A 15,032-nucleotide genomic window follows, 5' to 3' on the forward strand; every position below is an offset into this window, starting at 1 on the left:
AGACTGTTTTAGTGTTGTGGCTAATTTTGACATTTCCAGAAGCAGAACTTGCTGCTTTCTTAACTTTAAATATTTCATTTTGATTTAAGGGTTTACCATTTGATCATGGAACGTAAAATTATTTTGCTTGAATCTTGTGTTAGTAGAGATCACTTTTTTTCAAATAGATATTTATTAATACACAGTGTTGCATCATGTTATTTCATAAACAAGTTTATCACTTTACAAGAGTGTTCGTCTATTAGATGTGTTTTTAACATAGTATATAGTAGGACAGCTTGTGCAGAGTTGATGTCGCTTTAACTGACTTGTTATAAGCTGCATTCTTCTTCATCATGGAAAGGTCCACAGTTCTGTCACGATGGGTCTTCAGCTTGTTTACACATTGGATAGGGAACCAGACCTCTCAGAAACGGTAGCAGAAGACGACCCCATTCCCTGAAATTCTTTCCAGAGGATTGATAATTAGTAGTATAGGATAGAGCCTTTCAACCACTGTAGCTGCTCAGGAGGCCAAGGCAACCTCACTTAAAAACAGAGCCACAGTGCTGGAAAAGCAACCAAAGGATTCTACCATGTGCACCTGTCCAGATCCAACCTGGAGTCTTTCCCAAAGATAGAAGTGGTACACACATTGTATCTCTCTCTTCTTCATCAAGGACTTGGTGATTCCATCTGAGGGAGATTCTTCCATCAAACAGACACCATGAATGGGAAAGTGGACTCCTTAATTAGAAGGAGTTGCAAGGTGTCTGAGGATAGCTACAACCTCTGTGTACTTTGTAAGAGAAGTTTTGGGATTTGTCTTCCTGGAAAATTTGTTTATCAGCAGCCTTCAGTCACATCTTGGGATACCAAGTTGCTCTCACCCAGAGCAGTGGGATATAACGCAGTATCATGTAGGCATCAACCAAAGAGAATGTTTATCCAAGTAAATCAGCTCCTGGCGTCTTCCCTACACTCCAGTGGGAAGCTTTTTGGAAGCCAATGGATAAGGTAGTCACAGTCATTGGAATATTCTAGGGGAAAAGTGACCCATAGGCCATGCCTATAGTAAAGGGGACTAGTGCTGCAAAGGTCAATCTTCCAGCATTTGATTTAGCAGGTCTAGTAAGGATCTGGTAAATTGAACGCTGAGAGTGCCCCTCTCGACTCCAAAATCCCTTACATTTGCAAGTAATAAAGGAAGTTGATCAGAGAAACTCTTCCGTCGACCTTCCATTGTGAGGCAGCTGGAAAAATTCATCTTAAGGTACATCAACTCCACCTACATCACATACATCATTTACATAGCTGGAGTTGTGTATCTTAAGATGACCTTCCAGTTTAGTATAGACCTGCCCATAGAATAATAGAACTGGAAGGAATCTCGAGAGGTCAAGTCTAGTCCCCTGAACTTATGGCAGGACAAAGCACCTCCTAGACCATCTCTGATAGGTGTTTGTCTATCTTCCTCTTAAAAATCTTCAATGATGGAGATTTCACTATCTCCCTAGGCAATTTATTCCAGGGTTTATTCACCCTGACAGGAAATTTTTTCTAATGTCCAACTTAAACCTCTCTTGCTGCAATTTTACTTCTTGTCTTATTAGGAATTAAGGAGAATAATTTTTCTCCCCCCTGGTCATAATAACCTTTTAGATACTTTAGATATGATAGAAGGGAATATAAGTAACATGAGACTTTCAGTCCCAGTAGTACAACAAAAGACAGGACTTGTTCAGAAGAAGTAGATTAAACAATCCAGGGTAAGTGGGGACAAGCTATTTCTTACAGCACTAAGAACTCATCAGTTTGAACCACTGAAAGAAGTATTGTCATATTTCCTTTTCATCAGTGTGCCTTCCCAATATCCATTACCTTACTCAAATGACTATTTACAATATGAAGTGAGCTCAAAAGGCTCAGTAAAATGCTTTTCTGCAAAGATGATTCTTCAAACTGGCACAAAGAAAACTCAGTTTTTTGTAGAAACCAAGAGTTTTCCCCCTTCGTGGTTTTGTCCCAACTCTTTGCACGTGGAAAAGGGTTTTTTGGGGCACACTTCAGATCTATAAGAAGCTCTCAGGGTTTTGTTATGTAATCAGGTGGAGCATTTTTTACATCTACAAAATAGTAAACCTTGCTCTTCTATCAAATATCAAATCCTATTTCTTAAGATCAACAAAGAAGTTATATGGTTCCTACAATGAGAGCTAGAAGGCAGTAGCATAGTGATCATAAATGCATATGTTCACTGAAATTAACAGATTGGTCATCCAACCTTCAGCCAGTATCATTTTAGGCAAAATAATTCTATGACCTAGTTCTTCAGCCAAGGAAAGATGGGGTGTATATATAGTTTGCCTAATATTTTGATGTACATAATTAAAGTTTGAACTTGTATCTTATTCTGGAGTCATACTACTGAGAAAATCCCAGCATAATGGATCTGTGACTCAAACTTCTCCAACCTTTATATAAAAGCTTGTTTCTCAAATAAAAGCAGGTCTGTACAGCCTGGATATGAAGGGTTCATCCAGAGATGGATAGAGAAGGAAAATGGCGTTCAAAGTTTTTGTTTTATTGATAGGCAAGATTATTCTAGTGTTCTGCAGTCAGGGGAGAGGGGAGACCTATGTTTTTCAATATATAATTAACACAATTGTTAATATAGAAAAGTAATAGTTGTCTCAGCTAGCAGGAGGTTCTGGGCATGCGGCATTCTGCTGCCTTATGACCATGAGGTCTGGTTTTGCCCACAATCTGCAAGCAGTCGGAAGGCCGGTTTTAATGGATCTTGTTAAAAAAGAAAAAGAAATAATTCAGGTTAGTTTGGGTATATTTTTCTGTGCTTCCTTTTAGGAACATAATTCCAAAGGCTTTAATTGGGCAAAGTAATTTTGTCGTACTAGTCTCAACAGATCTTATGAAATATTTGTCCTTGGAATGAGAATGTAAGTGAACTTTGCAAAATAATCATATTTATGTATTTTTCTCTCTTTCACTGTAGATTCCAGAATGTTTGAGAGATAGTTACCCCAAACCTGATCATCCCTGTTATCTATATGTAATAGGAATGGTATTAACTACCCCTTTGCCTGATGAGCTCAACTTTAGGAGGCGAAAGCTATATCCTCCTGAGGATACAACAAGATGCTTTGGAATACTGACAGCCAAACCTATACCTCAGGTAATGAATCTGACTTTCTATTACCCTTTTGTGCCTAACAGCTACTACTCATGACTCAAAGCACTGGGGCAGGCCAGGGACCAGACTAGATATCAACTCTGCCTTCCTTGAGCAACCTTGAAAACTGGGTTTCCAATTATCATATTGTATACAGTTAGGGTGTGTCTAGACTACAGGGTTTTGTCGACAAAAGTGGACTTTAGCTGACAAAATTATACCCGTGTCTACACTACCATTGAGTTCTGTCGACAGAACGTGGCAGTTTTGTCAATGGCGGTAAACCTCATTCTACGAGGAATAACGCCTTTTGTCGACAGAGTTCTGTTGACAAAAGGCGCTATTGCATCCACACTGTGCTTTTTCAAAAGAGAGCATCTAGATTCTCTGTCGAAAAAGTGGCTTGCTTTGTCGACAAAAGCCTGTAGTCTAGATGTACCCTTATTGCTGTAGTTTAAATTCTTCCTATCATACATTTCTCATTATAATTTATATTATGCTAAACTCTTCTAAAGTAGAACATTTCTGATTATTCTCATCTGAGCAGAAAAAGGGTGATAAGGCTTAGCACAAACTGAAGAAATGCATCTCTTTCTGTTCTTTTCCCCAGCCATCCATTGAGAAGGAGATCTGTGCTTATGTTATGCTCAGAGTAAATCCTCTTCTGTTAGCTGTTCAGAAAGTTTGTCCACACAATGCCAACTATGGTGCTGCACTAGGCAGTTTCACCTGCACTCTGCAGCTTCTTCAGCACCTCTGTAGCAGCAGGACTCTATGGTATCACAGAGCAGAGGTTATGGACACTTTCAGAGCTATGCCACTCCCTCATTTTAGTGTCCACCTAGAATTCCTGGGGTGCCTTGGCCCATCAGCTCTCTCCCTCCCAGAAGTCTGCATCTCACTATTGGTAAAGTTAGTAACACCTCTGTCTCACCCCACCCCAATTATCCAATGGATGTTGTGTTTTATAGGAACACAAGCCCCATTACACATCCTCTTTCTCTGCACACTCCTCCCCCACTACCAGTCAGACACTTTGGGTCACTTATTTATAATTCTGTGCCCCTTCAGGGCACAGTTCCTGATCTTTGTTCCTCAGCTGGTGCACATCATCACTGAACCCATTTCTAAAGATGGCACTTGCCTCATACAAAACTTGCTTTCATGTGAGTTCACATTAGCATGAGGAAAGGGATGATTATATTGTTTCTGATTCAGATTCTCATCAATCCCGAAAGAAACCATTAAGGATCAAAGCAAGAAGAAAATATTCCTCGCCTAGCCTCTCTTCACAGGACAAAATGAAATCCTCAGTGAGGAATCGGGATAGCAATGCCCTTAGTGATAAGAAAATACAGCGAAATTAAGAAAAACGCTGGAGTTTAAAAAGGGAGCTTTTATCAGGTAGCTCCTGCTCTCTAGAAAATGGTCATTTTCTTTGTTAGAGAAGTTAAACTTTTCTGAACAATGAAACTGTCTCTGTATCAAAATGATGGCTTCCACTTGCATTTCTGAATATAAGTTAATATGCATTAGTATATAAATCTTGATTAAACGTTAATCACTGTCCTTCAGGGACAGTCCTATTGTTGAAGAGGTACATATGGTATTTTCTAAGGCGTCTTTCAGTACCTATTTTTATCATTGTTGCACCTTGGTTCGGTGATGTGATGGGAGCCTCAAGGGTTAAAGCTGACTACCCAGTGAAAACTACTGGATGATGGTGAAACAAATGATTTTTATTAAGTTGTCAAAACCAATAATTACCAAATAGGTGTTTAAACTAGCAATTGCTCAATACTTTTACTGCGTAGAAAACCTTGGGCACAATTATACCCAACTGATTACAATTCTTTGATTACAATTCACTCATATCAAATCACTATCCCTAATTTGCCTAAGACAACGCAGCATACAAATAAAAAATACAAAAACCAAAGCCAAAGTAATGATAATAAAAGAACCGTCCAAAGCCAGCCCCTCTATGGTTATTTTAGGACAGCTGGTGGAGTTAGTCATAAATCTACTTTTACAACTTAACAACTCCGGGGCTTCTATTTCTAACACTTATACTTAACCTAAATACAACACTGCTATACAACACAAAATTATACAATTTACACAGTGTGGTTAACAGAACTTAGATACGCTTTACAGAATTACACAGTGAAATTAACACAATCTAATTATTAATTAAACCAATAACTAATACATTTAAGCAATACTTACAAATCCAGAAACAATAACAACAGAAAGACACACTAGAACTCGGAGCATGCTCAGGACTCGTGCACCCCTATATTTGACTCAAAGGGTGGGGAGGCAGCCTCAGGGTGATCAATCCTTTAGCCGGGCAAAAAAAAGACACGTGCCCTCAATACACGGAACCTCCGTTGAACAAAGGGATTGAGGGTCTTTTATACAAAACTTCGGTGTCTGTGCCATGCGAGGGTCTGCATTTGGCAGGGCCTGATAGGCTAGTGATGAGGTAGTATGACAATACTGCCCTATAGGAATTTTCGTGATGTATGCGTGATCCCCTTGTGGACAGGACCAGATGGGGCATAGTTAGTGTGAGACAACTGTGTTTTATTACCCTATGTTTACTTTTTCCCCTTGCCCCTAAGACTGGTCAAGCTACGGTCAAATGAGACTTATCTGTAAATTCAGCTAGGCGTTATCTAGTTATGCTTACCTCCCTATTTTCTTGGTGCCTTTGAGTTCCAGGATGCCTATAAGGTCAAATTCCATTCACAAAAACTGCATTGTGCTGCCCATGCTCCTCTGAGTATCTGGGTTTTGTGTGAGGGGCCTTGTGTGGCAGGATGGGCTATACGCGAAGGCCGTGGACAGAAAAAGCCTGCTTTACAACAATCATCTTTTGATTTTTCTTTATGAACTTAGATTCCTCACTTTCCTGTGTACACACGTTCTGGAGAGGTTACCATATCTATTGAGCTAAAAAAGTCTGGATTTATGTTGTCTTTACAAATGCTTGAGCTGATCACAAGACTTCACCAATACATTTTCTCACATATTCTTCGGCTTGAGAAACCTGCACTAGAGTTCAGACCTACAGAAGCTGATTCAGCCTATTGTGTTCTACCTCTTAATGTTGGTAAGGATTGAGTTTCTTTAAATGTTCACTTTGCTTTATAACAATGACCTAGTTACTTTAACATTTTGCCATCCTTCACTGTTATCATATTTTACGTATCACATAATATAGTCACAATAGATATGTGCTACAGTTGAACCTCTATTGTCCGGGACATTCTGGGCTGGCAACATCCATGGTCCAGTAGGTTGCCAGTTGCTGGGAGCTCTACCAGCAAGCAGCCTGGAGGGTTAGTGGCCTGGGGCAGCTGGAGCAGGTTTCGGTGGGGAGCTCTGCCAGCTTAGAGCAGAGTTCTGCCAGCGGGAACATGGAGCCCTTGCTGGCCAGGGGCATGAACCTGCTGCCTGCCGGAAGCGGGCAGCCCCTGCAGCTGGAGGTGCCACAGACCTGGAAACCCCCACTGCCCAGGGGCAGCGAAGTCCCCACTGGCTGGAAGCATGGAGACTCCGATGGCCAAAGAGCCCCATCAGCTGGAGCAGGGCAGCAGCTGGGAGTGGAGCCCCCGCCACTTGCCAAGGGCAGTGCATTGGCCTGGCAGTGGCCTAGGAGAGCCCCAAGCCTGACCTCCCCTGGCCCAGCAAACTCCCTTCTTCGGGACCACTCAGGTCCTGAGGGTGCGGGATCAGGGATGTCCGACCTGTAGTATGTAAGTTTGATTGTTATCTTTCCTCACTTCTTGGCAATTAAGTGTGCTTGAAATTAGTACAAATAATCTCATAGCAGTATATTTCACCTGAAAACAGGGAGGATCTAAAAATCTCTAGGGGTGGTGGTGTAAGTGCAAGGTTTCAAGGGAAGAGGGAAGGCAAAGGGTGTATTGACAGCAAATAGTCTACCCAAAAAAATTAGACTTTGCAAATTAAAAATAATAGAGTTTCCAGTTTGAAAAACCCAACATAATAAATGAAATGTATCCTTTTATTTTTAAGTTGATGACTCCAGCACTTTGGACATTGACTTTAAGTTTATGGAAGATATTGAAAAATCTGAAGCACGTACAGGCATTCCCAGTACACAGTACACAAAAGAAACTCCATTTATTTTCAAATTAGAAGATTACCAGGATGCAGTTATCATTCCAAGGTGAGGAGTGTATCGTCTGTGATATTTGGTGTGTAAAAAAGGTACCTGTATAAGCATTTGCCAGATAAGTTACACAACCTATATTTAGCATACACGGTAAATCAGATAACATCTGATAATACATTACATTATTTAATCATGAAATCATTTTGATGATAAGTTTGTGGAATGTTTATACAGAAATCTAATACTGGGATTTTCAGGTATTGTTACTAGAAGATTTGTTACATCCCTATAAAGAACACTATAAGTCACTAAATAATGTACTTAGTATTCTGCCTAAAGCTGTGACTTTACCAGCAGTTAGTTTTTTGGAACTATTTTAACTTGGGGAGGTTGGTAGAAGCTCTGTCTCTAGTTATGTTTTCTTGATAGTGTGCCAGAGCAGTCCCCAAGACAGTGAAGAATGGCCTTTTCAGTGCAGCTTCATCAGCAGTAGCAATCATGGTAATGATAGCAGAGACAAATTGCTAATGGCTACAAGTGTTTTAATCACTGTGTCATTGGAGCATGGCTCAGACATGGGGTTAGGTCCTAAATTGGCATAAATTTCATAGTTGCATTGACTTCAATGGAACTAAGACATTTGACCCCAGCTGAAGGTCTGTCCCATTATGATTAAAACAGTGGGAATTATTTGTTTCTAACTAATAACGAGTAGGCAGGGTGGAGTGGAAAACATAGACTGCTAACATCATTGAATGGTATTCAGTCTACATGCACACTTGGGCCAGATGGTATTCACTAGGGATGTGAAAGATTAATGTATAAACGTCACCCTAAACAGGTAATGCGTAACTCGCCTGCTGTAGGCATGGGCCTGCTCCAGCCCTGCAGGGGGCTCACTGCAAACAGAGTCTACTCTTGTCTGGAGCAGCCCCTGTCCACGGCAGGCCTGAGTGCCCTGCAAGCAGGGGCTGCTCCGGTGTCTGGAAGATAAGCTACTGGGCTAGACAGACCTTGATCTGACATAGCATGGCCATTCTTATGTTTTTAGATGTTTGAGAACCAGTCTAAAATGCCAAGTATAGTATTGGCAGAAGTTTGTATCATTATGGGCTTCTGTGGAACGTTTACTTACCTTATGGGGGACACATCCTTCCATCTTTCTTCAAGGGATTTTTTTTTTTTAAATTTTGCTCAGATGTTTTTATTTATCTGAAAAAACATTTTGTTGACTCAACAAACTGTTTAAGCTTTCTAAAATTAAGTATGATAGGGCCACAGTGTTTTTATAGAGAAGTTTAAATATATTTAAGAGTTTCTGATCAAATAAATTTGTTGGGACTAAATTTCTGTATCCGTTAACAGAAATATTTATCATTCGTAATGTACTAAAATTGTAAAGTACTAAGATTGAAGCATACAGTCTAAAGTGGGGTGGGCAATAATTTTTTGCCCAGGGGCCACTTCAAAATTTTTTGAAGTACTCCCAGGCCACCCTGGAAGGGGTGGGGCCTAAATGGGAAGGGGCAGAGCTACTCCACCGCCAGACCACGATTGGTCTGGGGGTGTGGAAGCCCCTTTGCTCTCCCTTTCCACAAGGCACCCATTCCCTGGAAGAGGCTTGGCATACTCTCTCACCCCCAGGCCAATCAGGGACTGGGAGCAGGGGAGCGCGGAAAGCCTCTTCCTGCCCTGCAAGGAGCATGTGGCACTTTGAAGTTCCGTGGGCTCCTCGCAGGGCCTGGGTAGGGTGAAGGAAACTTCATGCAAAGCCTCCTCTGCTCTCCTCCCTGCCCTACAAGCAATGTGCAGTGCTTCAAAGTGCCACGTGCACCTGGCAAGGCACGCGGAGGCTTCGTGTGCTCCCCCACTCCCAGGCCCTAGTTGGCCTGGAGGCAGGTGAGCAGCAGGGCCTCTGCGGACCGGATCCACCTGCTTGGTGGGCCAGATCTGGCCCACCCCTCATCTAAAGTATATATTTTTTGCATTATATCTAATTATTTCAAAATTTATTCTTAATTTTATTAAAATTGTGTATTTGTGTTCCCTTTTCTTCACTGAGACAAATTGTATAGGGCACTTGATTTTCTTTCTGTTCTCATGTATGTAAGTTCTTATACTATACTTGTTGCTATAGTATTTGATGTTGGCACATCTATTCAGTTTCTGCACAATGAACTAATTACTTGAGATATTTAACAACTTAGCATCTGATCCCAGTGCCGAATCAGAGCCTAAGATAGAAAATTTGCTTGAAGAATGCTTTTCAAAGCTTATCTGTTTTTGTTTAGGTATCGAAATTTTGATCAGCCTCATCGATTCTACGTTGCTGATGTATACACTGATCTTACTCCACTCAGTAAATTTCCTTCCCCTGAATATGAAACTTTTGCTGAATATTATAAAACGAAGTATAATCTTGATCTGACCAATCTCAACCAGCCACTGCTGGATGTGGACCACACGTCTTCAAGGTGAGAAGATTCTGAATAGTATAAACCTAGTTTAATTCTTACTTTCAGTCTTGAAGCAGTTGTGATGACTCATTTTGTTTTGCTGTAAGCTGTATAATAAAGTACAATCTTATTTTGAAATTTTTTGATGTCATTTTTTGGACAATCAGCTTGAGTCATTTTAAGGAGCCTGATTTCTAAATTTAAAGCTTTTAAAAAAATGTTGATGGTCCAAACCATTAACTTAAACCAATTATGTTGAACTAATTGATTTTTTTGAATATTTACATTAAAGGAAATGTTTTCAAAATATATTTTTAGACTTAATCTTTTGACTCCTCGTCATTTGAATCAGAAGGGGAAAGCTCTTCCGCTAAGTAGTGCTGAGAAGAGAAAAGCTAAGTGGGAAAGTCTGCAAAATAAGCAGGTAATGAACAGTTTCCATTCTAAGTTGTTTAATTCAGCTTACATCACTAACCATATTAAGAGCTTTTGAGATTATTTTTTAAAAGTAAAACTCTCTCCCTCCTTCAAAGATATTGGTTCCAGAACTCTGTGCTATACATCCTATTCCAGCATCTCTGTGGAGAAAAGCAGTTTGTCTCCCCAGCATACTTTATCGTCTGCACTGCCTATTGACAGCAGAGGAACTGAGAGCCCAAACAGCTACTGATGCTGGTGTAGGGGTTAAATCACTTCCTGCAGACTTCAGGTATTTACTGTGCTGCACATATATGTATTACAAATCTTAGAAAAATTTGCAACTGCTGCAGCAGTGCAAAATTAATCTGCTCTATATGGCTTACATAATTTTTTCAATCGGGCATGTAGCTAGAAAATACTCGATTATAAATAGTGGAGTTAGATACTTCAATGATTGTTCTTTCTTGTAAAAAACCCCTAATATTTTTAACATGTAAAAATGTTAAATTTAGAATTTTCTCATATAGAGTTCTCATATAGAATTTTCTCATGCATTCATTTTGAGATATTTTTAATCAAAATCACCATTTATTTTGCAGATATCCTAACCTGGACTTTGGGTGGAAAAAGTCCATTGACAGCAAATCCTTCATTTTGATTCCTAGCTCTTCTTTAGCAGAGAATGAAAATTACTGTAAGCACAGCACAATTGTAGTCCCTGAAAATGCTGCACATCAAGGTGCTAATAGAGCCTCTTCTGCAGAAAATCATGACCAAATGTCTGTGAACTACATAACATTGCTCAATGAGTCACCCAGTAAACTCCAAATTGATGTATCAGTAGAACTTGCAGCAATTAATGGTGTTTCTTTTAATAAAAATCTTGCCAATGGCAATTGTGATTTAGTTAACAGAGATTTTTGCCAAGTAAATCATCTGAATTACTGCAGGCAGGAAATACCTGTACAACCAACTACCTCATATCCCATTCAGAATTTATACAACAGTGAGAACCAGCGCAAGTCCAGCAATGAATGTACTCTACTGAGTAATAAATACCTTGATGGAAATGTTAACAAATCTACCTCAGATGGAAGCCCCAAAATGGCAGTGACCACCAGTACTTCAGAAGCTCTTGATTTTTCAAAAGATAGAATGGATTCTGAAAAGAACCATTCCAGTGGATACTCTTCAAAAACTCTTGGCCCAAACCCTGGTCTCATTCTTCAGGCTTTGACACTTTCAAATGCTAGTGATGGATTTAATCTAGAACGGCTTGAAATGCTTGGGGATTCATTTTTAAAGCATGCCATCACTACTTATTTGTTTTGCACTTACCCAGATGCCCATGAGGGACGCCTGTCATATATGAGAAGTAAAAAAGTGAGTAGTTAATGATCTATCACAATTCTGTTAAACATTGGCTACAAGACATGATAAAATAGTTGTTGGGAATACAATTATACAATACAATCCTCTCCTTTAAAATGACTAAAATAATTTGTTTGAGATACCATCAAAATAAATTATATCTTAATAAGGCTACACTTACGGAGAAACTTCTCAGCACTGTTACATTTTTTTATGCCAAGGTTTAATTTAAACAATGGGCTTGTGATACATCTTGTTAAAGTGGTAATTTGGAATGCTAGTGCTTAATGGTATGTGTAATGAGTAGATTTTTAGTATTATTCATAAAGTTAGAATTTTATTTATAAATAAGTGTTTAATTTGTCAAGAAACTAGAGACATGAATGTTAAAAAGTTACTTCTGTTTTTATGGCAGGATTTGGCCAGTAACAGATAGGGCTCATCTAGACTACCGGCAAGATTCAAAAGAATATCTTCTTCCGATCTCACTTTGGAAAGCAGAGCTTTCGAAAGTGAAAGTAGTTTGGTTGAGGCTTTTTCGGTGAGCCCCCCCTTGTCGAAAAGCTGCTTTTCCTCAAAAAATGAGGTTTACACGGCTTTTCGACAAAGGGGGGAGGGTCGCCGAAAAAGCTGCATCTAAACTACTTTCACTTTCGAAAGCTCTGCTTTCCAGCTGAGATCGGATCTTTCAAATCTTCCCCATAGTCTAGACATAGCCATACTGTATTAGTACTGTATTTGGCCAGTAACAGCTATTGTGCTCAATAACCTCTGAGAACTGGAAAATATATCTGTACATAAGATATTCTATAATGTTTTATTTTAAATAAGAAATGCATAACTCTTTGTTTTATACACATGCTGTGGCTTATTTTAAAGGGACAAGAATTTGTTTAGGCACATAAAATTGAGGATGTTTGTATTCTCCTATACTTTTGTATGCAGGTATCTGTAGATGTTTCTAAGTGTTTTTTTCTTTAAGGTCAGCAATTGTAACTTGTATCGCCTTGGGAAGAAGAAGGGGCTGCCTAGTCGTATGGTGGTATCTATATTTGATCCACCTGTCAACTGGCTCCCTCCTGGTTACACAGTAAACCAAGACAAAAGTAACACAGACAAGTGGGAGAAAGATGAAATGGTAAGGTCTGATCAAAAAATGCTAAGAATTATTATGTATATAATAATAAATCACAAAATGGAAGGATGGGAAAATGAGCCCTCTTTTTATCATGCTTCAGCAAAATATAGCTTCCTACATCTTCATTGTCTACTTTCCTAATATGTCACTGTAATTTATGACATATGGGGGGAGATGTTGATGGAGAGTTTAGAAAGGGCAATTTGTGGATCAAATTACTGAACATAGTTCAGTAATGAGTGTATATCTCAGTGATATAAAAGTTTAAATATTTTAAAAGAGAACTTCTATCTGTTATTCTCACACACTTTTGTGAAAGCTCACATAATCTGAAGTGTTTCTCCCCTTATGCAAACTGTGAATTATATAAGTATAAAGGATGATTTTGACAAACCTTTCTGTGCTGAAGACAATTAATAGCTAAATATCATATTGGTGAACAGGAGCCCATCTTTCACAGTATGGGCAGCACAACGTCTTGTTCTGTGAGCTAGTTTTTGTCCTACTTTACCAGGTGCCATAACTGCTACCTAATATAACTAGTAATTTCTTAGTTGTGTGATTGAGTGGATGTGATGATTGGTTTGAGAAGTTTCTCAATAGTAATTTACTATTGCCAGATGGCATTTTATCGTTAATGGTTGAAGATTGATGATTCCTTTTCTACCGTGGTCTCAAACAGAACTATTTTTCTTTTTTTGGAAATTTAAACTCTAAATAGGCAAGGACTGAAGGATCTATTTAGCTCCTATCCAGGGAGAATACAAAAAGATCTTGATTACTTTTGGATGTTTTGTTTGTCTCATAAAATGCAGTTCTAATCTCATGTTGTGCAGTTCATCCACTGATCCTAAAACCAGAGTTACAGCTGACTGTAAACTGTGCTTTGTTTCCTAATCTTATATCCTGATGCAGCTAATGCAGTGGTTCTCAAACTGTGTTCCGCTGACCACTAGGACTCGGTGGCTACCTGGCAAGTGATCCATGGCTCGAAGCTCAGCCCTCTCCTGCAGCAACAAGTCTGTGCTTGTGGTCCCCCCCCCCACACACACACATACGCGCACCCTACAAGGTTGGAGCGCCAGTGCCAGCTTCCCGCTGTAGGGGAAGGAGGGAGAAATCCCAGTGCCACACTGCCACATCTGGCTCTGCACACTGCCACTTCCCCTACCCCGGCTGGGGAAATGGCAGTGCATGGACACGTTGCCTGGAGACTCTCTCCACTGCTCCCTCCTATTGGCTGGAATTGAGGCCAGCAGATGGTACAGCCTGAGACACAGTGCCTGAGAGCAGCAAGGGGCGCAAAGTCCATGTAAGCCCTTCCCCTAAGCCAAGACCCCACACTCTCAACCCGCTCCTGCACCCTCCTCATTGTCCAGAAACCCTACCCCTAGCCCGCTACTGTATCCTCCCTTGCTCCTGCACCCTCCCTCCTGGCCAGACACTGCACCCCTCCCAGTCCACTCCTGCACCCTTCTTCCCAGACAGACCTTGCAGCCTCATTCCCCTTCTGCACCGAAACTCCTGGCCAGATCCCCCACTCATGGCCCACTTTTGTACCCCTACCTCTCACCCATACCCTCCATCCTCATCTTTTCCTGCACCTCCATCCCTATCCCTGGCAGCCCTCTCACACACTCTGATCCCCTCATTTTGTCCCCACTCTAGAGCCTAGGAGGCTCACAAAATCTACTAATCCGAGGACCCCAGAAAAATTAATCTAGCCTGTGGGAAGCCCTGAAACACGGTCTTCTCTCCCCCCCGCCTCCTCCCGTGGGGCTGGAATGCCAGGGGAATTAGGTGTCTCATATAGAGCCCAAATCAGTGAGGGTTGGGATTTCCTTTTTTGAGGGTAAGGATGCATTTCACTTGTGTGGTCCCCAACTGATTTTTCTGTGGCTCAGTGACCCCCCAACTCAAAAAAGGTCCATTCCCGCCCCCCTCCCGCCATAAATAAAGACAACGTTGAAACCTTTTGTTTTGGACACAGATTAATATTTGACTTTATTTAAAACAAAGTTTGGTAAACTAACATGATAAAGATAAAGCACTTAATTAGTTTAATTATTTTGATTTTAATTCATATTTCCTTTCTTATCAGTTATATATGCCTCCTTATGTTATAGCTCCAGTAGCCTAATATGAATAGTTTAGTATTTAAGGTATTTAGAGATAAGGAAAGGTATTTTGTCATCCTGGGTGGTTGGCTGGTGGCCCACAGAAAGGTTTGCATTGATCGTGGTGGACTGTGGGCCAAAAAGTTTGAGAAGCACTGAGCTAAGGTGGTGAATTTTACTCTTCCATGAAGTGGGGCCAACTAGCATCAGGATC

At 40.4% G+C, this 15,032-nt stretch overlaps 1 protein-coding gene across 14 annotated transcripts in view; it reads left to right on the plus strand.

The window, feature by feature from the left end:
* DICER1 (dicer 1, ribonuclease III) overlaps positions 1-15,032 on the plus strand; it is a 108,915-nt gene that overhangs the window by 74,993 nt on the left and 18,890 nt on the right. For all 14 annotated transcript variants that reach the window (XM_075926644.2, XM_014578870.3, XM_006133693.4 and 11 more), the window contains 8 exons: positions 2,993-3,172; positions 6,074-6,287; positions 7,217-7,370; positions 9,608-9,790; positions 10,091-10,196; positions 10,306-10,481; positions 10,792-11,575; positions 12,546-12,701. In XM_075926644.2, the coding sequence (XP_075782759.2) occupies positions 2,993-3,172; positions 6,074-6,287; positions 7,217-7,370; positions 9,608-9,790; positions 10,091-10,196; positions 10,306-10,481; positions 10,792-11,575; positions 12,546-12,701 (1,953 nt within the window). The remainder of the gene's footprint in view (positions 1-2,992; positions 3,173-6,073; positions 6,288-7,216; positions 7,371-9,607; positions 9,791-10,090; positions 10,197-10,305; positions 10,482-10,791; positions 11,576-12,545; positions 12,702-15,032) is intronic.

This window comes from Pelodiscus sinensis, chromosome 5 (genome assembly GCF_052426305.1).
Source record: "Pelodiscus sinensis isolate ZL-2025 chromosome 5, ASM5242630v1, whole genome shotgun sequence".
NCBI lineage: Eukaryota > Metazoa > Chordata > Testudines > Trionychidae > Pelodiscus > Pelodiscus sinensis.